The sequence below is a fragment of the Carcharhinus amblyrhynchos genome, chromosome 8 (assembly GCF_965287045.1).
Source record: "Carcharhinus amblyrhynchos chromosome 8, sCarAmb.v2.hapA, whole genome shotgun sequence".
In the NCBI taxonomy this organism is placed as follows: domain Eukaryota; kingdom Metazoa; phylum Chordata; class Chondrichthyes; order Carcharhiniformes; family Carcharhinidae; genus Carcharhinus; species Carcharhinus amblyrhynchos.
The window spans coordinates 94,110,581-94,137,747 of record NC_137331.1 but is presented as its reverse complement, the minus strand read 5'-3'; the positions used below and the strand labels follow the sequence as shown (position 1 = coordinate 94,137,747).

At 41.4% G+C, this 27,167-nt stretch overlaps 1 protein-coding gene across 2 annotated transcripts in view; it reads left to right on the top strand.

The window, feature by feature from the left end:
• The first annotated feature begins 1,490 nt into the window (after positions 1–1,490).
• Positions 1,491–27,167, top strand: part of wnt3a (wingless-type MMTV integration site family, member 3A) — a 61,962-nt gene continuing 36,285 nt past the window's right edge. The window contains exon 1 of one of the 2 annotated variants that reach the window (XM_080194977.1): positions 1,491–1,687. In XM_080194977.1, the coding sequence (XP_080051103.1) occupies positions 1,617–1,687 (71 nt within the window). In that variant the 5' untranslated portion in view covers positions 1,491–1,616. Of the gene's footprint in view, positions 1,688–2,423; positions 2,503–27,167 lie in introns of those variants that run through there. The other variant, XM_080194978.1, reaches the window with a different exon arrangement.

The window sequence follows — 27,167 nt, the reverse complement described above, 5'->3', positions numbered from 1 at the left end:
TGAGCCTGGTCCACCATTCATCATGCCAGTGGTAACACTGGGGTGCTACCCCTAACAAATGGCTGCAAGTTTTAGCATGAGAGGTTTAAGAGGCAGTGCCTATTATTGATGTGAACAAATGAATTAATAAGTGTCAATAAAATTAATAATATATTTTGAGTACACAAAAGCATGAAGGATAATAACTCCCTGGTTCATTCAACAACACAATGTCTGAACCAATCAGAGCCGACTTGCTAACTGATCAGCACCCCCCTTTTCATGCAGTATAAATTGTTGTTGCCTTTGAAATTTGGTATTCCTGACTCTGTCCTGACCAGTGCTTTTTTCAGCAATATTGATGTTCTATACCACGAAAAGGCTATAAATAATAGTTATACATTTGATGCTAGAACATTAAAATGATTTTATAAAATGACGTACAAATGCCCTGATTTGATTGTGCCCTCAATCAAAGGCTATCTTTTTGATGCATTGTGTTTTATATTTCATAGAACCAAAGAATGCCTATTGTGCAGAAGGAGGCCATTCAGCCCATCGAGGCTGCACCCACAATAATCCCACCCAGGCCCTATCTCTGTAACCCACATATTTCCCCTACTATTCTCCCTGACACTAAGGGGCAAATTAGCATGACCAGTCAACCTAACCCGTACATCCTTGGAATGCGGCAGGAAACCGGAGCACCCGGAGGAAACCCAATCGGACATGGGAAGAATGAGACACTTGACGAGTTGCATATATACATGCCATTAGGACTTTAAGAGGGATATTCATGTTGCCTACATTTTTCAATTATAAATTTAAGTTTAAGTTTACTTGTACATATAGTGTCACAAGTAGGCTTACATTAACACTGCAATGAAGTTAATGTGAAAATCCCCCAGGTCACCACACTCCGGCACCTGTTTGGGTACACTGAGGGAGAATTTAGCATGGTCAATGCAGCAAACCAGCTTTCAGACTGTGGGAGGAAACTGGAGAACCCGATGGAAACCCATGCAGACATGGGGAGAATGTGCAAACTCCACACAGACAGTGACCCTGGGTTCTGGTCCTGTGAGGCAGCAGTGCTAACCATTGTGCCACCATGTAATAAATCAAGTTAAGGACTGCTACCCAGAGGACTGAAATATAAAGGATTCCCTTTTCCCAGGCACAAATAAACTCTCTGTTCATTCCCCTTCCCCACTCAGCAACACCCAGCAATTTGACTGGAATACAGTTCCAGCTGCTAGTAGCCCAGGACAGGCTGTAAATGAGTGTAAAGAGATTTCTTTCCAGCTAGTAGTCTGGTAACGAGCTTTCACCTGATTGACAGTTGCTAACTGTACAATCATCCTGTTCCCTGTGGCAATGAATCCTGATTGGACACCCTTTGTCAACTCTCCTTTTTTTGAGTTAATATTTTCCTCTGGTATAATTTAGTCCCTATTGTTGTATCCTGTGCTTTGCGAATCACTGCTTATCTAGAATTGAGGGGGTTTTGTTTTTTTTCAAATGTTGAATGGGATTTATTGAACAATCGCGAAAAGGATACGACAAAAATAAAATTAGTCCGTTTCAAAGAGCTTTTATCTAACGAAGAAGATTTTGAAAGCTGACTTGCTGTGAAAATGCCACTCTTTGGATATTACCTGGTTCTACTGAACTTGAAGCAAGTCATGGCAAGTTACCCAGTTTGGTGGTAAGTTGGGGAAAGTTTCTCAACGCTTTTGTTCAAAACTATTTTTACTTAGGGGTGTATAACTCACTAGATTTTTATAATGCAATATTTATATTTGTGTATAGATAGACAGAAACAGAGACAGAGTGTGTTCTTTAATTCTTAGCATCATCCAGTTATTTTTGGTTACAGGAACAGGGTATCAGCTGTTGGAACCGCACACCCCACACTTTCTTGGGAAAGGGGGAGGGGGGGCGAGGGCGTAGGGAGAGAAGCGGTGAAGGCAGTAGACGCAGTTAGTACTTTGGACTCACTCCTTTATGCGTGTGTGTGTGTGTGTGTCAGTCTATTGGTTTGTCAGTTGTTCTAACTATTTGCTTGGAGCAAAAAAAGAAAGCAGGTAAGTTCAGATCTGTCGCCCAGGTGAATGAACTGAATGCAGAAAGGGAGAACGGCGAGGTTCTGCTGTGATCATTCTGCAGCGACTTCAAACACACTACTGAGCTGGCTGGGTGGGTGACACCGGCGGGAGACTATCTCCAGCTATCGGAGATTGATAACTCTACTCATTGCACTTGGCTGGAGGGACGGTGCGGAATGATGCTGGGATGGCTCTGTATCGAAAGCCCATCCCAGAACATGGGAAATCGCGCCCGATGTTCTAAAGTGGGGATGAGTTTGTGTTGGACTGGCTTGAAAACTGGGTTAAAAGAGGGTGGAGAGTGTGAGCTGGTGTTTTAAGACGAACAAAGAGCCAACGGGGGAGAGCCTGGGTCTCCCTCTTACACTGTCTCGACAATGGAATTATCTCTCTCGAGACTACTTAAAATCCAGAGGTAGATTTCCATGTTTAATACTGTCTGTTTTCCTAGTCTTTTATACTGCAGATGTTTTCTCTCTAGATCTATGTAGCTCTGTCTATATGTGTGTGCGTTTTGTCTTTCTCTGAAGGGGATAAGAGCTTTAGATCATTAACCCTGTCCCCCTACTTACTCCGATATTGCTCTCTCTCAGCTCTCTGGGTCCCCTACTCTCTAATTTCTCTCTATGTGGCTATTCTTTAATTTTCTCTCCTCGCCAATCGCTGACTTTTTAAATTATCTATATGCTTGTATCTTCTTTCAATATTGATTTCACTCTCTCTCTGTATTTCCGCGCTATCGGTTTCCCCCGGACCTTTGCCTTTGACAACCTGCCATGCGCTCTGTCTATTTCAATTGCCACCTAATCCTTTTCGGACAGAGGTGTTGCATTTTTAGTGTTACGGGCAGTGTGAGCCTGAAGGAAAAGTTGCCCTTCAGCACAGCGAGGAACCAGGTTGTCCTTCCTGCGGGAGAGAGAGAGAATGGGGGGAGAACGGTAGACGGTAAGAGAATGGAAGAAAGGGTAACAGTGAGACTGAGAGGCTGGGGAAAGATTCTGACGCACAGAGATGTGGAGAATCACGGGGCGAACATGAAAGCTGCACAGATGACACAGAAAGAAGGAGACACGCACAAAGATACCCAGAGACACAGGGAGAGAAAGGTAAGATGTGGCTGGCGCACACACATGCTGACACATCTACCGAAACCCAGGCACAGACACACAGATACTTATCCATTACGGGGAGACACTCAAGAGACACATCTGAGTGCCTAAACGCAAAGATCTTTGCAGACAATTTATTTATGCCCAGAAATGCACAGCCACGCACCATTAAGTGAACGCCGGAGCATGTATGTGAACTCAGACAGATAAACCCAACGGTCACAGATTAATGATGTTTCCATTTTACAGATGGGGGTCAGATCCCATCCAGAGCACTAGTTTCATGCTTAGGCTCTTGACCAGGAAGAATATATTGGAGAGGGTGAAGGTCAGATTCACTAAAATGCTGATTTCATCCTGGCACTGGTGTATTCTCTTGACTTTAGATGACTGTGAGGCAATTTAATATGGCATGTTTAAAGCAAGGCAAGGATTCAGTAAGGGTTGGAAGAAAACCCGTCCCACCCCAAATCAAAATCCATGGTGAGGCCTTAGACAATGTAGACCAGTCTCCATTCCTTTGACAGCTACTGTCAAAAAGGGCAAACTTCGGCAACAAAGTGCAACACTGCCTTCAGTGTACCAGCGCAGCCTACTTGAAGAGGAGAGTGGACCTCATACCTGGCACCAAACTCATGGTCTACAGAGCAGTAGTGATACCTGCCCTCCTCTGTGGCTCAAAGGCATGGACTATGGACAGCAGGCACCTCAAAGCCCTGGAGAAGTATCACCAACACTGCCTCTGCTAGATCCTAAAAATCCATTGGTAGGATAGGTGCAGCAGTATCAGTGTTCCCACTCAGGCCAATATCCTCATCACTGACTATGTTCAATCAGCTCCACTGGACAGGCCACATCATCCACATGCCTGACACAAAACTCCTCAAACAAACACTCAACTTGGAGCTTCAAAACACCAAGTGAGCCCCAGGAGATCAGACGAAACACTTCAAGGACAAGTGGAACATTGGAGAAGGAGCTGAACATCCCGAGCTTCATCGCTGAGGGCAAGCTGAAGCCAAGCGCAATGGCAAAAGGAGTTTGCAGCAACCCAGGCAGCCCACCCACCTGTTCCCCCAATTACCATCTGCCCCATTTGTGACAGAGACTGTCACTCATTAGACTTCTCAGTCATCCGAGAACTCACCATTTATGTGGAAGCAACTCAACCTCAACTCTGAAGGACTGCTGAAGAAGAAGAGAAGGATTCAATAAGGTATATAGAAGCTATTTTGTCTGCTGGTGGAGGGGATCCAGAACAAAATGAGTAAAATTACAACATTTGGGTATCAATTTAGGTCTCATCTTTCTCACAAAGGATGGTAAAGATTTGGAACTCCCTACCCCAAAAGGCAGCGGAAGCTGCTTTGAAGACTGAGATCTATAGATGTTTTGTTGGGTAATGGTATCAAGAGATATGTGCCGGAATTTTACCGCCTCATCCGCCCAAAGCTCGTAAGATCCCGCCCAAAGACAATGGAGAATGTTGTTCTTTGAGCCTTACTCACCCCAATTCCGGGGCAGGCAAGTGGGGAAAATTCTGGCAAAGGTGTTTAAATTGAGCTGAAGGACAGATCAACCATAATCTGACGGAATAGTGGATGAGGCGCAAGAAGCTGAATGGCCTAGTCTTATTCCTTTGTAGAAGACTCAATAGGAATACAAAGTGAGTATATTTCAGTGAAACTACTGTAGTGCTGTTCATTATAAGTATGATGGTGTGCCGTCATACAAAAACGCAGTGACACAATGCCCCTATGGCCTTCTGACTTTCATTTATATCCCATAACTTTGGCATCTAAATGATGGTGCAAAGAAATGTCTGTTCTCAGCTGCTGATATTGCTAGGGGACTTTCGCAGTGCACAGTAAGCCATCATTCTATTCTTTGACATTCCGTGTTTCTGGAACATTTCTCTCCAATTACCTTTAAAGCTTAAGGAAAAATCTTGAAACATTAGAGAGAAGATTGATGGAGGGAAGATGTGTTATATTGGTCCTAATTGGCTTCCCATGGTCTTGTCCCCGGAAAGTTGGGGGAAAATTTGTAATATGGAGAGTGAGATTATGCAATGTGATGGCAAATGTATTATTGTTAATAAGTTCAATTTAAATGCTGACTTAAAGAACAATAATAAATATACCATGCAGTACATTGTAAAGAGAAATTGAAATTAAATGAGCACAACTGAAAATTGAGTTGAACTTGTGCATTAGATGTTCCCAACATAATTATACAGATTGAGGATATGGATGAGATATCAATGAAAAAATTTGAAAGCCATATAATTACGCATTCTACTTGATTTACATTTTTATAATTGCAGCTCTTCAGTACTCATGCTGAGTCAGGTATATACTGTCTTACAACAATAGGAAGCTGTAGTGTGTCACATATGTTGCATAATCAGGAGTAGTGATTCACAGTGACTGAATGTCAAATTACTTTTTTTAGTGGTTGTATGTGGGATATTTCCTGCTACATTAGAAATCAAATTCCATGGCTCAGGCCACTATTCTGTGAAAACCATGTATGAGCAACCTTTCTTTTTTCATATAGAATTCTTTATGAACAGGTTTTTAAAGTTTATCCCAGCTTTAAAGCCAGCATTGGTAGCCAGGTTATTTGCAAAGTGTACCAGATTGGATGGCACGGCGGCACAGCGGTTAGCACTGCTACCCCACAGCGCCGGGAATCTGGGTTCAATTCCCAGCTTGGGTCACTGTCTGTAAGGAGTTTGCACGTTCTACCTGTGTCTGTGTGAGTTTCCTCCGGGTGCTCTGATTTCCTCCCACAGCCTGAAAGATGTGCTGTTTAAGTGCATTGGCCCGAAAAGATGCCAGAGTGTGGCGACTAGGGTAATTTCACAGTAAGTTCATTGCAGTGTTAATGTAAGCCTTACTTGTGACTAATAATTAAACTTTAATACTGGAGAACAGCACAGGGACAGTGAGAGGTTAGTACCTTTACAATTTGGTCTAACGGAGGTGGGGGTCCTTGAATTTTGTGATACTGGGGTTGAGGTTGGTAGAATAAAGAGTAATTCTGCAGGTTGACACAAGTATAAGGCCAACCTAGGGTTTGGCAAAACCAAGGATAGGAATTTGTATTTGACTGGTGGATTCTTAGCTTTTGTCAACAGTCGGGCGGAGCGGGGTTTGGATCTGACAACAGGGCTTTGCGAGATTCAAAGAGATTTCTGCGGACACTGACAAAAATATTTTGGTTTCTGAAAAATAAGTAATTACTGTTTTCCTGCAAAACATAAATGGTTCTAGCTACATAAATAAATATACAGATTGCAGTCTGTTTCTGTCTCTCCAAAACAGTAAATAAACACAGCACTGTAGAGTCACTTATTCCTAGAATTTTACAACAAATGAGACCCATTTGAATCATTGAATCATAGAATCCTTACAGTGAAAAAGAGGCCATTCAGCCTATTGAGCTTGGACCATCTCTCTGACAGAGTATCCCACTCAGACCCTCTCTCCCGCCCTATCCCATAACCACATACATTTCCCATGACTAATCCATCTAACTATATAATCTTGGTACACTAAGGGACAATTTAGCACAGCCAATCCACCTAACCTGCACATCTTTGGACTGTGGGAGGAAACTGAAGCACTCACAGGAAACACACGCAGACATGGGGAGAATGTATAAACTCCACACAGTCACCCAAGGCTGGAATTGAGCCCAGGTCCCTGGCACTGTGAGGCAGCAGTGCTAACCACTGTGTCACCGTGCTGCCTATTTGCCCATGGTGACTTTGCTAGCTCTCTGATGAGTTGCACATTTAGTTGTTTTTCTCTGCTTACTGAATCAGCATTCATTTTACAAATAACTGTCCACTTCACTTTGAAAAACCAATTGTCAAACACTTGTGCCTTTGCACAAGAGTTGGTCATTTTCTTTCAGTGTTTCCCTCTTTCATTCCTCTTACGCTTTCTGTCTCACTCTTCTGCACCTCTCTCCTCAACTCTTGCATTTGCTTCCTGCTGTATCTCTCCTTTCTGGTCTGTTGTAGTGCAGTGGAAATTAAACCACTAGACTGCTACTGGTACTGCGTTTATGGTGAAGCTTATAAGGAAAATGTGACTCACAGCATTTCCCTTTCTTTCCATTCTCCTGATTTTTCTCTTGTTCCCACAGCTCTCAGTTCCATTGGACAACATTGTACCTTTTCACCTTCCTATTTTAATTCCCCAACCCCAGCCCTTCCTTTATTCCTATTAAATACCCTTATGTCCTTTCCATTGGAAGACTTGTGCCGGAATTCTACCACCCCGTCTGCCACCGAAATGAGTGGCGGGCAATAGGAAGTTGACCTCGGGTGGGACTTTCTGGTCTTGGGTCGAGCAAGACCACACAATCCCACCCCACTATCTACACCTTGTATGCTCCCCTATTTCTTGCACCATCATGTCCCTATACCATTCAATGGCACCCATCCTCTGCCACTCAAGGCCATTAGCCCTCATTTCTGTCCAACACCCTCATACCGTCTTATTTCATTCAAAAAGATTTTGTCTTCTAACAAAAAAAAAGCAAAATAGTAGGGTACGGATTTGTTGCTATCATGATAATCGATGAAATGCAGAGGAAACGAGTTCTTAATTCCATTATGGCAGCATGAAAATTTGAATTAAGTAGTGTACATAAAAATGACCAGGAAGTTATTAGTTTATCATAAAAATTGTTGCCCTTCCATTTCTGGGTTAATATTTGACTTGAGTCACAAAGCAATCTAATTGCTTTTTACCTGTCTTCTGAAATGGCCTCTTAAATCATTACGTTCAAGATCAGTATCTTTTCCGTGCAATCACAGAATTATAGAACCAGTTTGATAATAAATGCCAGCCTTGCCAGTGATATCCACATCCCAAAAATGATTTTTTTAAAAAGAATGAGAGTAAACTGTTTATCTTTTTCTCCATTTGTATTCATCCCTGCCTCTCCCTTCATCAGGAAGCAGAGAGCAGGAGAAGGCATGTTCCTCCTGGATCCATAGGAAGGGTTTCTTTAAAAACAAATACACTTCCCGCTGTCTCGGAAAAGCAGCCAACATAATTAAGGATGCCACGCACCCCGGGCATTTTCTCTTCCACCCTCTTCCGTCGGGAAAAAGATACAAAAGTCTGAGGACATGTGCCAATCGCCTCAAAAACAGTTTCAGAGTTTTGAATAGACTGACCTCGTAATAAGTTGATCTTTTGCTACACCCTACGACTGTAACAGTACATTCTGCACCCTCTCCTTTTCTTCTCTAAATACAGTATGCTTTATCTGTATAGCACAAGAAACTATATCTCTCATTGCAAACTACTACATGTGACTATAATAAATCAAATCAAAGACTGGGGAATTAATAATAGGAAACAAGAAAATAGTAGGAGCACTGAATAGATATTCTGTATATGTCTTCACTTTGAAATACACAAAACGTTCCAAGAATACATGAAAATCAGGAAGGAAAAGGGAAGGAGGAATTAAGACAACCGTTATCACTAGGATATTAGGAATCTCATTTGGATCCCTGGCCCTATTAGCTTGCATCCTCACATCTTAAAGGAAGTGGTTGCAGAGATAGTAGATGCATTGGTTGTGAGCTTTCAAAAATTTCTAGATTTTAGAAAAATTTCAGCAATTGTAAAATCATTGTGGAACACCTTTATTCCAGAAAGAAGGGAGACAGAAAGCAAGAAACTATAGGCCAATCAGCCTAACATCTGTCATAGGGAAAATGCTAGAATCCAGTATTAAACAACTAATAACAGGACATTTAGAACGTCATGACATAATCAGGCAGAATCAAAATGGTTTTGTGAAAGGAAATTAGGGCTGGAGTTCTCTCCTGCCAACCTCACCCGCATCGTTATGTTCAGTTAGGGCGGCACGGTAGCACAATGGTTAGCATTGCTGCTTCATATCTCCAAGGACCTGGGTTTGATTACCAGCTTGGGTCACTGTCTATTTGCACATTCTCCTCGTGTTTGCGTGGGTTTCCTCTGGGTTCTCCAGTTTCCTCCCACAGTCCAAATACATGTGGGTTAGGTTGACTGGCCATGCTAAAAATTGCCCCTTAGTATCCTGAGATGCGTAGATTCGAGGGATTAGTGGATTGGGTATGGGGGTAGGGCCTGGGTGGGATTGTGGTCATGCAAACTTTATGGGCCAAATGACCTCTTTCTCCACTGTAGGGTTTCTATGATTCTATGAGTTCTAAGCACCACACTATAGAGACACATTGGAGTGAGTGCATAAGAGGTTTACAAGTACGGTTCCATGGATGAGAAACTTCAGTTATGAGGATAGTCTGGAGATGTTGGATCTGTTCTCCTGGGAGAGAAGAAAGCTGAAGAGATTTGATAGAGATGTTTATAGTCATTAGGGGGGCTGGACAGAGTAGATGGGGAGAAACTGTTCCCGCTTGTAAAAAGATCAAGAATGAGAGGGCACAGATTTTAAGTTATTTGCAAAAGAAGCAAATGTGATGCGAGAAAATCTTTTTCACACGAGTGGTTCAGATCTGGAATGCTGTGCCTGGAAGTGCAGTGGAGGTAGGTTCAAACAAGGAATTCAAGAGGGAATTGGTTGATTACTTGAATAGAAACAATACGCAGAGGCCTGGGGAAAAGGCAGGAGAGTGGCACTAAGTCATGATGCTCATTTGAAGAATCAGTGCAGCTGATGGGTTAAATGGCCCCCTTTTGCACTGTAACAGTTTTATGATTCCTGTGATCCAAAGAAAAAACATTTCTAAAAAATCTATGAGATTGAAATTCCAGTGAGCATTCATTATGGGCTGATAATAAACTTACTTACGCAAAGAAAAGAAAAATAAACTTGCATTTATATAACATCTTCCGTGACTTAAGACTCAACTTACTGTTGTGTTATAGGACAATGCAGCTGCCAATTTTCACACAGCAAGGTCCCACAAATGACCAGTTGATCTGTTTTAGATGCTGTTCGCAAGATAAGTTTTGGCTAAGACATTGGAAAATTCACCCAATCTTCTTTGAATAGTGCCATGGGAGTTCTAGTTACTTTCCTGTCTCTCCTTTGGTTCTTTCCAAACTCTGGATGGAATTTTCCAGCTGTTCACACCAGCAGGATTCTCTGGTCCCACTACAATGAATGGAGATGCGGCTGAGCACTGAAGTCTCCATCCTCACTGGCACGGTAGCATAGCGTGGACAGCCGGAAAATTTATCCCTCTATTATTCATGAAATTAACTCCTGATATCTTTCCATCAAACTGCTGAATAATCAACTTTTCTTTCTGATCCCTGAACTTGCTGACATTGTAAATGCTCCCCTCCTTTCAGCTGGACTCCATCTGGCTTTGAAATCTACCGTCACCACTCCACTCCTCCAAAATTGGACCTCTGACAGCTCTGTCTTTGCAGACCAGCAACCCCTCATCTCTTACATTTCCGTAGGTGCTGTCACCACCTGCTGAGTTTTTTCCAGCACTTTCTGTTCTTATTCTATCCAAGTGCAAGATGGTGAAACAGGGGTTAGCTCAGCTGCCTCATAGGGCCAGGGATTCGGATTCAATTCCCGGCTTGGGTCACTGTCTGTGTGGAGTTTGCACATTCTCCCATGTCTACGTGGGTTTCTTCCGGGTGCTCCGGTTTCCTCCCACAATCTGAAAGATGTGCTGGTTAGGTGCATTGGCCATGCTAACTTCTCCCTCAGTGTACCCGAATAGGTGCCGGAATGTGGGGACTAGGGGATTTTCACAGTAACTTCATTGCAGTGTTAATGTCAGTCTACTTGTGACAATACTCATTTGGTTCCTCTTGAAGTATTCACTCAGATGTACAGCCTTGCTTGGGTGAGACCAGAAATTCCTGCCCTAGCTCAATGTAGATTTCCATTATCGGACCCTCACTCACGCCAATCCCGTGGTGGGCAAGGTGGTAGAGTTCCAGCCAAATCTCCGGAGTGAGGCTTGAACCCATGTCCTTCAAACCTTGGGATGACAGTCATAAGCAAAGGCCAATTCCTGGGCATTTCTTCACTGCATTGAAACTAACCAGAAAGGTCTATCTTCATCTGACAAAGTGTGATGTGATAGAGTATTCTGAATATCATGACCTGATAATGTGCAGGTCTCTACAAACAAGCCTTGTATTCCACCTTACTTTCAACACCTTGGAGATAGAAGTCTGTTTTTAGATTAAGTATGATGCTTGACATCATTAAAATAGAAGATGGGAGAAATCAACGCAGGACTGATCAGAGAATTGACTCCCACTTAGGAAATGGTGCAAAATAAGTTAAAAGTTTATTTAATAGTGCCACAAGTAGGCTTACATCAACACTGCAATGAAGCTACTGTGAAAACCCCTTAGTCGCCAACTCCAGCAACTGTTTGGGTACAGAGGCAGAATTTAGCATGGCCAATGCGCCTAACCAGCACATCTTCCAGACCGTGGGAGGAAACTGGAGTACCTAGAAGAAACCCATGCGGTCACAAGGCATATGTGTAGGCTCCGCACAGACAGTGACCCAAACCGGGAATTGAACCTGGGTCCCTGGCACTGTGAGGCAGCAGTACTAACCAAACTGCCCTAGACTGGCTCCTTAAAAGAAGAGATGTCAACTATATACACAGCAAGAATCAATTGCCTTTTATTTTATTGGTGAGATATCAAGATGGATGGTCAAGGCCTGTGGTGTAGTAGGGGAGCAAATTTGAGAGGAGGGGGAGAAAAGGAAAAATAAGTTGTTGGTTGGAGCTATGCTTGGGTTTTAAACTCCATAGGAGAAAATATGATTGAGGGAGATAAGTAATTCCATGGTGCTGATGTCCTGGGAAGTAGCAACTTAGAATTGTGTTCTGTATCTGGAAATCTGGCTGCTTGAAACCTTAATGTGTTTGCATGCAACTCCTTTGTCATTACTTGGTTAAAGTGAATGGATTAAGGTGAGCTTGACAGATTATATTTGTACTGCAATGAATACTACAATGGTGTACAATTAAATAAAGAACATTTTCATCACATCTTTCATTACCTCAAAACTTCCCAAAGCATTTTACAACCAATGAAATATTCTTGAAGTGAAGCCACTTTTGTAATGTAGGAATTAGGGCAGCTAGATTGCACATAGCAACGTCCCACAACAGCAATGGGATAACAATCAGATAATCCTGCTTTTAGTGATGTTATCTGCAAGTTAAGATATTCACCGGGACACTCAGGTGAACTCCTTTCCTCTTAGAATAGTGCCATGGGATATTTTATATCTACCTGAGAAGGCATACGTGCCCTCAATTCAACATGACGTTTGAGCTCCTTCGGTAGTGCATTGTAATATCAGCCTTGATATTCCTTCAAGACTCTGAGTGGGACTTGAACTCACACCTTCTGACTCAGAGACATGAAAGCTATCACCGAGCTCTAACTAACATGACGAACTGCTGCAGAATCAATCAGCCAGGTTTATTTATTAAACCTGGAGGTGAAATTCAGTGAAACTGTGAAACATTGAATTGGCAGCCTGTTTTACACCAAACCTAACTTGGTTCTATATTAAAGTCCGTGTAAATTGGGTTACCAATTTGCTTTTGCCTATTTCGTTTTTACACCAAAAATCATCATTACACTCTGTTTTCCTTTGTATTTCGTCGTTCCCAGTTTGAGGATTTTGGTGCTGAGGAACTCTCAGTGCCAAACATCCAGAGTCAGCATTAAGCTCGCCAGGATCTAGCTGACTATCATCCATTTTATTAAGCCCTTCCAGGTACAGTAGTATCAGATGCAAATAACATTCCCTCTATACCAACTAATATCATGCAACAGGGAAAACCTCCAAGGAGAACCTGTTACTGCTCCAATGTGACCACTATCTTAGATTAGATGCTGGATTCTCCCTCAGTGTACCCGAACAGGCACCGGAGTGTGGCAATTAGGGGAATTTCACAGTAACCTTGTTGCAGTGTTAATGTGAGCCTACTTCTGACATTAGTAAATAAACTTAAAACTTCTACACTAGCCATATGCTTTCTCTCTCTCTCTGTTTCTCCTTTCACCCTCTCTATCACAGTGAGAATGCCAAATCCCAGTTTTGTCAATGAAGGATTAGAGTCCACATGCCCCAACCCACATGCTCACACCCGCTTCACGTAGGATCTTCACAGCAAGCGGAAATTTTCATCCGTTACTCTGAGCTGGATGTGATCCAGGTGCCTGATGTGAAAAGTCAGTGTTTAACATACTGGTGTGTCCTGTTTACTCATTGACTGCAGCTATGCCTACTTTATTCCATCTTTAAACCCTCCCAACCCTTTCAATAGATTTTAGCCTGTACCTCACTTTCAGGTATTCATATTTCTATATATAAATCATCTGGCCATTTTGATTAGGTTTCAGCCTGTTTTCCCATTGTTTGGGGAGTGTTTAGTAACAGTTAATTAATGGTAATGTAATAGTACTGCTGTAACCTATATGTTCTTGGTTGAGTCACTGCATTGGTTTTATATTCTTCTAAGTCAGGTGTATGAGTGTTCAAGTGAATTGAAAGTTACCTAATCAGACATCCACCCGAAATAAACAAAATATTAAGGCAACGATTAAAGCAAAGTACTGCAAGTGTTGGATACCTGAAATAAAAACAGAAAATACTGGATATACTCAGCAGGTCTGGCAGCATGTGCAGAGAGCGAAACAGAAGTAATGTTTCAAGTCCAATATGACCCTTTTCCAGAACTGAAGTGTGTTAGAAATGTAATGGTTTATACAGTTGAAGAGGGAGATGGAGAAGGTGAGACAGAATATTACAACAACAAACTAGTTGTTTGACCTAACCAACCCAGTGTTTATGTGATACAGGCATTAATCTCATTTTCCTGTCTTATGCCTAAACCTGGCTGGCATGGTGGCACAGTGTTTAGCACTGCTGCCTCACAGCAGTAGGGACCCGAGTTCAATTCCCGGCTTGGGTCATTATCTGTGTTTTCACATTCTCACCGTGTCTGGTTTCCTCTGGGTGCTCCAGTTTCATCCAACAGTCCAAAGATGTGCAGGTTAGGCAGATTGGCCAAGCTAAATTACCCCTTAGTGTCTGGGGAACTAGCTAGGGTAAATGCATGGGGTTATGGGGATAGGGCTTGAGTGTGACTGTGGTCAGTCCAGACTTGATGGGCTGAAAGGCCTTCTTCTGCACTGTAGGATTCTATGAACCTAGGTCAGGGAGAGGTCGAAGCTAAGGAGACAAAATGTCATGGACTATTAAATGCTGAGTTTATCCAGCAGTTTCCACTTTTATTATGGAGTAATAAGTCTCACCTACTGTCAGTCAGTTTGAAGGGAGCACCTATAATGAATGCTGTGTGCATCGGCACTGGGTATTAATCACACATGTAGAGTATGTGTGTGGTGTAAACATCCCCTTCATCACTGATGGGGGGACTTGAGTGTGTGTCAAAGGATTTTAAATGTGATTTGTTGGTAGACCAAACAAAAACTTAAAATCCTGCCTATCTCCTCATCTAGCAATTTTACTTCAATGATTCCAAGGTTTTTAGCTCCAATACCATATTGACTTCTCTTTGAAATTGTGAGGTAACCCTCAGGACTTGCGTGGAGCATCATTTCCCGGTAGGACTCATTGGATATGAGCTCCACCTGGTATCTGGTAATTATCTTATCAGATGGAGCTTGTATACTAAGCCCTTTATAAAGCAGGCCCCTGAGCGGGTCTATTATTGTATTGTCTTGGTTGGGACATGTTTGTGTTCATCACAAACAGGTCTTAACCAAGTTTGTGGTTGTTTGTTTTATTTTACTTTGTGCAATAAAACACTGTTCCTTTATAGCTGACTCAGTGCTAAATTTGGTCTGAACCTGTGTCCTCCCTCGTGGTCCAATTTGGATTATCTGATTTGAGTACCATGCATATTAAACATGTCTTACTCCAAGATAATAGTGATGAATTGTAGAATTTTAATTTCACTCAGTTTGAGTTTAGTGTCTCTGAATAGGGTTGAGTAACATGAGAGTGGTGGACATGGTAATCAGAGGTAGTAGCATTTTCCCAGAAGCTGGTAGGAAGCATTGAAGTGGAAGTCCAGGAAAACCTGGAAATTGTCTTGCCACCATTACGCTGCATTGGGTCAACGGAATGAAAAAAGGAGAAAGAAATTCAAAGCAATAGTTAACTTGTTGAGACGGAACCATATGAATTTCCCCTTCCTAACTTAATGGCATGATAATGGGAAGGCTGGATTAATCAGGATTAAGCATAGCGTGCATTTGTGAATGTCTATTAAAGTAGATTAAATGTTAAAGACAAAAACGTGAGATATCCAAATAGTTCACAACCAATTACAATTACAATTCAGAAAAATGTCATGGCCAATTTATGTATATATAGCAAGGTCCCAGAAACAGCAATGAATTAAATGGCAATATCATCTGTTTATTTATGGTGTTATTTGAAGGATTTTAATGCTGGACAGAACACAAAGAGCATACACTTCTCTAAGTCATGTTGTAGGCTCTTCTATGTTCACTGCGTAGGACAGACAAGGCCTGAGTACCCTGAAAGACAGCACCTATGGGGAATTTCACAGTAATTTCATTGCAGTGTTAACGTAAGCCTTACTAGTGACAAATGAACTTTAACATTTTATTGTGACATTGCAGCATTCTTTCAGCGTCAGCCTAGCTTGTGTCGCTGAGTTGCTTTATTGCTGTGTTGGCAATGGGTAATGTTTAAGGTGATTAAATCACTACCTTATATTTAAGCTCACTGCACTGCATAATGTTGTCAAAAGTACAGCATTACATTTGGAAATAGTTCACAGCACATCCCCAATAAAGACTTAGCAGCACAGCGGCAGAAGGTCTGATAAAATTTGGAGCTCGTGTGTAGAGTTGATGATAATATTTCCCATTAATAGGCTCTCTGCATTATCATAACACATCAGGCTCAAACCCCTTAAAGGACTTTCACATCTTCATTGTTTGTTAATTCTCCTTTACTTTGAGACGTTCAGTTGAAATCTTGGAGACAAGCAGGAAGGGGCTATTTCTGTCCATTAATTGGGTTTGAATATGGTAAGCATGTTTTTGCCCCACCTGCATTATTAACCATTTCACTGCTGTGAAGTTTGAACGTGAGCAACTGAATTTACATGAGTGGTTGAAACTGAACAAAGTTTAGGGGTGGTACTCCAGGTTCAGGGTTGGGAAAGTCTTGGCTAATATCAGCCTCAAAGATAACTTAATAAACATTCTCTATTATCAATAATTAAGTTATCTTTGAGGCTGATATTAGCCAAGACTTTCCCAACCCTGAACCTGGAGTACCACCCCTAAACTTTGTTCAGTTTCAACCACTCATGTAAATTCAGTTGCTCACGTTCAAACTTCACAGCAGTGAAATGGTTAATAATGCAGGTGGGGCAAAAACATGCTTCAATCCATAGTATAATAGAACACAGTATAAGGTAGTCCCTGGGATCATTTTGTCTGCACTATAACTGATCTTCTCAACATTGGGGATTAATGCTGCATAACATTGGCTTCCTGCCAAAGCGTTAAGAAGCCTGCTTGACAGCAAAAAGCTTAAACACCCCCGCAAGATGAGAAAGAATTCCCTTCAATCAAATTACTTCAAAATTATTTGAAGCTGCCTTGTTCAAATAATTAATACAGTTAGCAGCTGAGTCATACAAATCCATAAATGCCCCAATTTCGACCTAAGATCTACGGTGAGTTTGTTGAATTGAGTTACAATTGACCCCTGTATGTCAGAATAAAAATATAGGGGAAAGACACTAGCATTCCCAAGGTTCATCACAACAACATGAAAAATTTGGATTCATATACGCTATTAACAGAGTAAAGAAATCCACAGAATTTCACAGGAGCATAATCAGACCAAAATTGACACTGTGTCTAAGATTGAGGCATTATTTTAGATGGCCAAAATATTAGTGGTCAATGAGTTACACTTTAAGAAGCATCAAGTCAATTGCTTCTCGGCCTTTTGGCTGGATCAAGCCCAAGATCAGGTGCAATGCCTTTTCTTGTCGGTGTGTTTCTTTTTGTTGTGGGGATCATAAATTGAATTCGATTTGAATTTGGTTTTTGGAGCAAGGAAGGAGATGGATTTGGATTTACCCAGTCCAATCTGCATTGGCTCTTTAACTTTAAGAATGGAGTAAAAATTTTGAAAAAGAAGCATTTTAAAGGTGGTGGGATACAGGTGAAGAGGTTTAGGGACCGATTTCCAGAGGTTCATCCTCAGACAACTGAAGGCTATTAATGACAAGGCAAATAAAGTGCATAAGTAATTGATAAATACCTCACACCTATTGTGTTGTGAGGTTCCTGGAATCAAGCACTCAACCGGGAATATCAGTAAGGCTTCTTTTGGGTTGTGAACACCGGAAGATGAAACACTTACTGAGATTTAGAGTTTAAAATCTGCAAGGAGAAGGTTATCAGGATACAGAAAAGCAGGATGCAGGAGAGCATTTAGGAGCTACTTTGTTTAAGTAAAACATTGCCTTACATTATTGTTCAAAGAGAAATTACAGTGATTCAATTAAACAGGTCCAGCTTTCAAACAAAATAAAGATTAATATCTGGTCTCATTTGATTAAGTGCTATCTTGGCTTGCTTTCAAAAAGGCAGAGTGAAGAGAATGCAAAAATGATGAATATGCAGGTCAGATCAATAGGGTCACTGTCCATTCCCACCCACCCTTCCAGAGATATTAGGCAATGCAGCAAATCCTTGAAACTTAACATCACTTATGAGAGTAACTAGCACTGTATTGCTCTTGAAGAGGTACACAGGAGATTTATCAGAATGATACCATGAAAAGACTTCAATTAAGTGAAGTATAATGACATTAACAAGGCCCATGAGGTAGAATTCTTAGAATATGAGCTCTCTGATTAAGGCAGTAATGAGTTGGTCTATCAGGAAGCCCTGCCCATGTGTATTTATTTATTTATTAGTGTCACAAATAGGCTTACATTAATACAGCAATGAAGTTACTGTGAAAATCCCTTAGATGCCACATTCGGGCACTGTTGGGGTACAGTGAGAGAAAATTTAGCATAGCCAATGGACATAACCAGCACGTCTTTCAGTCAGTGGGGGGATACCAGAGCACCCAGAGGAAACCCATGCAGACACGGGGAAAACATGCAGTCTCCGCACAGCAGTGACTCAAGCTGGGAATCGAACCCAGGTCCCTGGTGCTGTGAGACAGCAGTGCTAATCTTTGTGCCACAGTGCCACCCCATATAATGTGGAGTGTCAGTGTTGCTGGCACTCTGGGTTTATACTCTTGTTGAGGAAGGTCCAGGTGGAGTATTCCTGACTTATGTAAATAAAGCTTAGTCTGGTGAAGGGATACAGGCCTCTGAAGAGTTATTTTGTGAAGAGATTTTAGAAGATGTGATTATTCTCCCCATGAACAGACATCAGACAAAGCTAAGGGAAGGTTTAATGGAAGGATTTTGAGTAAAATGTTTCCAATGGCACATGATTTGGTAATCAGAGGACACACCATTGACAAAAGAGCGATGAAGTGATTATATTCTTGGCAGCAAGTTGTTCTGGAATACACTGTCTGAAAAAGATTTGGAAGCAAATTCAATGGCAAATTTCATCTGGAAATTGGATGTAAACTTTGTAATGAAAAAATTGCAAGACTATGGAATAAATCGGATGGCTCAGACCTGTTGGACCAAATGGCTCCCTTCTATACAATATGTTTCTGTATAGGGTGGTGGTGTGGGAGTCAAAGTTGCTGTGGCAACGTAGGTTTTCACATGCATTTGATAGCCAGGAGCAGTGAATAGTGATGTTATAGGCTCCAATTTCTTTCCATCACATGAGTGACCAGGATTCTCTCCCACTTGTATCACCCAACATTGACATATAATGAAAGAATTTGCAGGTTGATATTCAACCTGTCTTGTTGCAATATGAATGGACTTTCCTTGGCCAAAGATGTGCGGGTTAGGTTGAATGGCCATGCTAAATCGACCCTAATATCAGAGGGATTAGTGGGGTAAATGTCTAGGGTTATGGGCATTGGGCCTGGGTGGGATTGTGGTCAATACAGAGTTGATGGGCTGAACGGCCTTTTTCTGTATGTAGGGATTCTATGATTCTAAGTCATAGGGTAGGACCTGGACCTGGAGTTTCTGGCTCAGAGGCAGGAACACTATCCACTGTGTCCCAAAACCCCCTTTTTATAACACATTACAAGAATATGTAAGGCACTGATACCTAGGGCAATGCCAAATTGTATTGCAGATATATTTTACTATTGTCTTGCTGATGTATTTTAGCTATAGCGTGTTGAGAGTACATTTTTTTATTATTTGGATAATGTATGTTTCTTATTTATTTGTGCTTGGGATGTGGGTTCCACTGGCTCAGCCAACATTTATTGCTCATCCTTAATCGCCCTTGGGAAGGTGATGGTGAGTGGCCTTCTTGAACTGCTGCAGTCCATGTGGCGTAGGAACAACCACAGTGCCATTAGGAAGATTATTCCAAGATTTTGATCCAGTGAAGGAAAGGCAATATGGGTTGCGATTCTCTGGGAGTATTTCACTGGCAGTGCTAGCCAGGTGGTATTCAACCACTGTTGGTGGATAAAAATATTCAAAGTGGGAATTCAGCCTGATCTCCCACAGAGATTGGGAACCTTAAAGGGTTCAAAGTCCTTTAAAACGCAGAGTCATGTAATAGGTCCCCCTCCCCCACCCACGGAGACGATGGACCCCCTGCTGACAAGCATTACATCAGCCATCCTCTCACCACTGAGGAGCTACCTCCCTGCCTGCCAATCCTGAATGAATGGGTCCCCCCCCCCGTGCCCCCTGCCCTCTTCCACCCTTACACCACACAGGCATGAGGGTGACCCAACATCCCCAAACCCCACCCACCCCCCAACAGCAAAGAAATACTGATGTGGGGTCATGAAAAGTCCTGCTGCCTTCAGGTACCCCACCTTCAAGCTCCGCCTCTTAGCAGTGACACCATGGCACTGATCCTTGTTATCCTGGCCACTCACTGCCAAGGTGTCACTTGCCAGAGTATCAGTGTATCACTGTCTGGCAGTGAGTGGCCAGGACAGCAGGGGTCAATGCCAGGGCGTCACTTGCTGAGGTGTCATTGTCTGGCAGTGAGTGGCCAGGGATCAGTGCCAGGATGTCACTTGCCAAGGTGTCACTGTCAGTGTGGCAGTGGGAGCAGTCCTTGGCTGAAAGTAAATTCCAGTGAGGGCATGCTATTCCAGCGTGAGAGGTTGAAGAAAATCCACTCTTTAAAAAAAAATGAGGCAAGGTCTTCGGAACAAAACACAAGTTTGTTTAAAAGAATTGTGGTTAGAGAAGGGAGAGTACTTCAGATTCAAGCAACTGTGAAAGAAAACTAAAGCAAACCAGGTTGCTGTGTGCTGTGAACTTTCCTGGACTTGTCAATCACGGTGGCTTTTAAAGCATACTGAAGAATGAAATTGAATGTAAACAAAGCATTTCAAAACTTTTCAATTTTCTAGAAAGACTCAGAGACTAGAAAAAGCTGCAGTGTTAAAAGAATGGTGATGTTTCCATGCTATAAACCTTTGTGACTCTATGACTGCACTCCCTAAGCAGAGGAAATTATGTTGCTCCATTCAAATTATTCTATTCAGTTCATAAATACTTTATATAATTTCTAAAACCTTTTTTTAAATTGGAGAACCCTGGGAAAATATGCAATCTCCATCCAGGACCAGAATTGAACCTGGGTCCCTGATGCTGTGAGACAGCAATGGTAACCACTGTGCCACCATGACACCCTGTAATAATATTTACTTTCTATTTATTTCAACCAAGCCTTCTGTTTGTTTTCTATTGATCAAATTAATCGAACTCTCTCTCTCAAATCGGAAAGTGAGCTTTATTCACCTCCAATTGGGTTAAGGGTATAAGTCTAAACCTTAATGTTGTCCCAGCCATACTGCATCTCGGAACAGTTTGCTTCAGTATCTAAGGAGTTGTGTATAGTACTGGACACCATGCAGTCATCAGCAAACAACCCCACTTCTGATCTTATGATGGAGGAAAGGTCATTGATGAAGCAGCTAAAGATAGTTATCCCTAAAGCACCACTCTGAGGAATTCCTAACACTGAGATGTTTGGTCTCCAAATATCATTACTGTCTACCTTTATGCTAAATATGATTCCTACTAGTGAACAGTGTTCTTTATCCCACCTTCCCACTCCACTTAGATTTCCATTGACTGCAATTTTGCTTGGGCTTCTTGATGCCACACTCTGTCAAATGCTGCCTTGATGTCAACGACAATCACTGGCACCCCACCTTTAAAATTCAGTTCCTTTGGCTCTGTTTTGACCAAGGTTATAATAAGATCTGCTGCCAAATGGTCTTGTTGGAACCTACACTGAGAACAGGTGGCCAAGTAATTGGCAGATTTGACAGCAATGTCATTGAATCACTTTGCTGATGATTGAGAGTAAACTAACATGGTGGCTGCTGCCTGAATTGAATGTGTTCTCTTTTTGTGGACAGGATATATCTGGGCAATCTTTCACATTGTAGCTGTACTGGAAGAGCTTGGCCGTGAGGGCACAGCTGGTTCTGAAGTGCAAGTTTTCAATACTGGAGCTGAAATGTTTTCAAGGACTATAGCCTTTGCTGTGTCCAATGTCTTTGGCCATTGTAGAGTCTATAGTTCAAAGAGGCTTCTCACTCAGTTAGTTGTTCATTTTTCGTACATCATTCACCACTAGATGTGACAGGGCTGCAGATCTTTGATCTGGACTGTTAGTTGTCGAATCGTTTAGCTTTGTCTATTGCATGCTGCTTCCGTTATTTAGCTTGTATATAGTCCTGTGTTGTCAGGGGATTGCTACCTCATTTTTAGGTACTGCGCCTAGCAGCTCTCCCGCCCTCCTGATTGAATCAGAGTTGTACCCTTAACTTCATGGCTGCATTTCGCTCAGTTACAACAGTGACTATACTTTTTTAAAAAGTGCTTCATCAGCTGCAAAGCATTTTCAGAAGTCCCGAGATCAGGAAAGGTATTATCCAAATGCAAAATATTTATTAATATACTGATTGCCATGGAGTTCCTCCTTATATTTCATGCTTAAGTCCAAACTTCTAATTCTATCTATTACTCTCATTCTATGCTTCTAAAACTTCATTTTAACTCTTTTAAACTCTCTAACAATGCTTTAATGCAATTTCTCACAGATTTGGTGATACAAAAATCTGAGATCACGTTCCAACCGACTCAAGAACAGCTTCTTCCCTGCTGCTGTCAGATTTTTGAATGGACCCACCTGGCATTAAGTTGATCTTTCTCTACACCCTACCTATGACTGTAACACTGCACTCTGCACTCTCTTGTTTCCTTCTCGATGAACGGTAGTTTTGTCTGTATAGTGTGCAAGAAACAATACTTTTCGCTGTATGTTAATACATGTGACAATAATAAATCAAATCAAATCAAATCAAAACACCTCCCCTCCTTGTAGAAATGATGGTTTAGTTCTTCCATGATTTCTTTCTTTTAACAGAATGTATTCTGTGCTATCATTGTTTTTACAACCTTATTCAGAGGCAAAAAAAGATACAATTGTCACCAATCTTGCAACAACACATTACAAAATAATTGAGGAATGCAAAGTTTCAAATGCAGACTTTCCCTTGGTACATCAGTATATTTCAATACAGTTGATATATGGGATAGTTTACTGTCAGTGTCTTTTGCTTTGATACCTTTTGACATGTTGCTGGTACATTATTATTGGTGTTTTGATAATATATTGTGTCATTAACTGATAGATCTCTCAAAGCATTGCTTGCAGCAATCCAGAATCTGAATTGTCCTTTCTTATGTTTAGCACAGTTGCGTGACAGGTTAATCACAATCTGTCCATGCCATAAATAAGCTCAATTTATTCCAGTGATATGTCACCCTCTTGACATATTAAACATGTTACAACAGCTAGAAGATAGAAGTCTCATAGATATCACATAATTTACAGATCATTCTTCAATCCTTTATTCTTCCCTCTGTAAAATCTCTGTCTCAATTCTGTTTTTTGTACTTATATTTTTAATTCCTCTATTGGTTTATAGGACTCGCTAAGGACGCAAATGTTTTATTTGTTTTCTTCATCCTTTCTCCCGCTCTGGAATATTTTCTTCCCAGTTATATATGGTGATAAAGAATATGTTTTGCTGTCCTTTACTTCCCACATTATATTTGACAGTTCTCGCTAAAACTGTTGTGGTGCGTCATTAAACTTGGAAGATATTTGGTTCTGCATTGGCTATTGTGTTGTTGCAATTGTGTAAGGTGTTGGTGAGACCACATCTGGAGTATTGTGTTCAGTTCTGGCCTTCTTATTTGAGGAAGGATGTGGTGGCATTGGATGCAGTTCAAAGGAGGTTCACCGGATTGATTCCAGGGATGAAGGCGTTGATGTATGAGGAGAGATTAAACAGTTTGGGTTTGTACTTGCTGGAGTTCAGCAGGATGCAAGGGGATCTGATCGAAGTATATAAAATTTAAAAAGGGATTGATAAAGCTAATGTAGACCAAATGTTCCCTCTTATGGAGCAATCTCGAACTAGAAGCCACAGATGTAGGTTGCGAGGCGGTAGATTTAAAACTGAGATGAGGAGAGACTACTTCTCACAGAGGGTGGTGAATTTGTGTAACTCACTGCCCCATAGCACAACGGAATCTGATTCATTGAATGGTTTCAAGAGGGATATAGACATATTTCTAACAGAAAAGGGATAAGAGGAGATAGGAAACAGGTGAGGAAACCAGGAGAGATCAGCCATGATCTGATTGAATGGCAGAGCAGATATGAAGCGCTGAATTTGCCTACTTCCACTCCTAATTCCTATGTCCCTGAATTTGTGATGAATGTTTGGTCAATTGAGTCTGATCAGACACAATGTCAAAACTCAGCATCAAAGTATCTCATCAACATGTTCTTCAGATTCTGCAGGACGCTGGTGAGACCACACCTAAAATACTGTGTGATTTTGGTCTCCGACTTAAAGAGAGATGTACTTTCATTGGAAACATTTCAGAGAAGTTCACTAGGGTAAGATCCTAAGATGAAAGTGTTGTCTTATGAGGAAAGATTGAGTGGGTTGGACATGTATTCATTGGCATTTAGAAAACTGAGAAGTGGGATTAACTGTGCGGTTTAATAAAAAGGGCAGTATGGACAAGTTGGGCTGAAGGGCTGTTTCCATGCTGTAAACCCCTATGACTCTATAGTCTTTTTGAAGTACATAAGATTCTGAGAGAACTTGACAGGGTAAATGCTAAGAGGATGTTTCTTCTTTTGATTTGATTTATTATTGTCACATGTATTGGTATACAGTGAAAAGTATTGTTTCTTGCGCGCTATACAGACAAAGCATACCATTCATAAAGTACATAGGAGAGAAGGAAAGGAGAGGGTGCAGAATGTAGTGTTACAGTCATAGCTAGGGTGTAAAGAAGGATCAACTTAATATAGGGTAGGTCCATTCAAAAGTCTGATGGTAGCTGTTCTTGTGGGGAAATCTAGCCTTGGAGGCACAGTTTTAACACAAAAACAAGATAGAATTACTTCTCTGAGGGTCATTGGTCTTTGGAATTCTCTTCCGCAGTGAGCAAGTGGATAGCAATGAGCTATTCAAGGCTGAGTTATAGACAGACTTTTGATCTACAGGGAAGTCAAGGATTATGGGAGGTGGCAGAAAAGACACAAATGCAGTAGCAACGATCTTATTAAATGGCAAAGCAGATTTGATGGGCTGAATGACCTTCTAGCACTGCTGCTTCACAGGGTCTTGTGTTCAATTCCCGGCTTGGGTTATTACCTGTGTAGAATCTGCACATTTTTCCTGTATCCGCATGGGTTTCCTCCGCGTGCTCCAGTTTCCTCCCACAGTCCGAAAGAAGGTGCTGGTTAGATGCATTGGCCATACTAAAATTCTCCTTCAGTGTACCCGAATAGGCACCAGGGTAAATATTCTTGTTCTTCTTTTTCATGAACATATGATCTAATTCAATCATCAGTCTCTCTCAACAGCACAACAAAACCTCAACAAGCAACTCTTGAGTTAAGAGCTATTACTTAACTTCTATTAAACACTTAACAATCACCACTCACGCTTTTCCATTATGCCATTATTTGTGATTTTTCTCTCATGTGACACCATTTCTCAAGGGAACTCTGGGTATTGTAGTTCCACATAGGGTAAGAACAATCCCCATGATGCTTCTCTCTCTCATGCAGAATTTATCTACAGAAGCTTGAATTCTCCAGCACCCTCGGCTCAGATAAAATTTCTAACTCTGGGACTGAAGCAAAACTCAAACCCTAGGCCACAAAAAAAGGGGCAAGGATGTGTGGAGGAACCACCTAACAGGGATTGCTAACATTAAGTGATTAATTTTATTGGTAAGTTTAATTATTTCAGTGTGAATTATTCAGTCTTATTTTGAAGAAGCAGTTAATGTTGCAAACGTTAATTTTTACAACTAAATATTTAGCTGAGTTAGCAGCTCTAAGCAACAATGGAAGCGTGCTGACAAAGGAAATTGAATAATGTGATTTCTAATATTTATCTATTTTATGGGTGATCTAGGTCTGCGTCTCTTTCATCAGCAAACCATTATGGTAAACCTTTCCATGCGATCAAATCAGAAAAGTCCTTCCTTTGATTTTCAGTCTTTAACCTCATTTCAATGTACCAACCCAGCCTAATATTATTTGCCTATCTCGCATTTTTTAAACATGTTTGCCGGAATTTTACCGGCACACCTGCCCGAGGCTTGTAAAATCGCGCCCAAGGCCAATGGAGAATGCTATTCTGCCAGTCTTGCCCGCCCCGATTTCAGGGTGGGCATGCCGGTAAAATCAGGGCCAAGTGTTTTTGAGTGTTGGTGAGCTGCTAGTGTATTTTAACATTGGCATTTGCTGGTACCTTTTAATCTAAGCATGTCTCTAGGATAGCAATGGGGAACCTAGGCTAGTGAGTGGACCGAAAGAGAAAATGCTGGAAAATCTCGGCAGGTCTAGCAGCAAATAACTGATGTTTTGAGTACAGATGACCCTTTGTCAAAGTGAGTGAGTGAACCGAATAAATGATCCTCTTTCATTTCAATGAGTCGCAAAATTGAAATTAGATTTGCTCACTAATCATAATGAGATTAATTACATTTGAAATAAAAGAAAAATAATGTGGATGCTGGAAACTGAAACCAAAAAAAGAAAATGCTGAAAAATCTCAGCTGCTCTAAGAAAGGGTCATCCAGACTCAAAACCTTGGCTCAATTCTGTCTCCACAGATGCTGTCAGACCTGCTGAGATTTTCCAGTATTTTCGTTTTTTAAAAAATTACATTTAATACATACAGAATATTTCACAATGAGTTTTAGAAAATGTTTAATCATCCATAGATTAATGAAACTGTCATCAATTTCACTTGGCAAAAACAGGAGAAATATTTACACTTTGGATGCAGAGGGAGCGCACAACTTTCGCAGTCAATATTGTGTGCAATCAGCACGCACCTCACTTCATTTGCCCTTGCTTTATGTACATATCACTTCAGTCATACTGGTGAGAAAAAATCAGCAGAATGTAGCAACCCTGCACATGGGCAGTGGTCAACACTGTGAGCGACACTCAGAACCCAAATGGGCTGCAAGTGGCCCCTGAGACATAGGTTGCCCGCCACTGCTGCAGTGGCTTTCAATGTTGGTGTCTATTTTAAGGTGAGATTAAATCAGAGCATTGATGACATATTTTGAAACTAATGTGTTGTTGGTGTGTTGCTGGTATAATTGGGTAAGTTGCTATAGTTCAATGTTCACGTACAACTGGTATTTTGAATATTGGTATCTTTTTATGTTGCCTTATTCCCTCTGCACTTTATCATT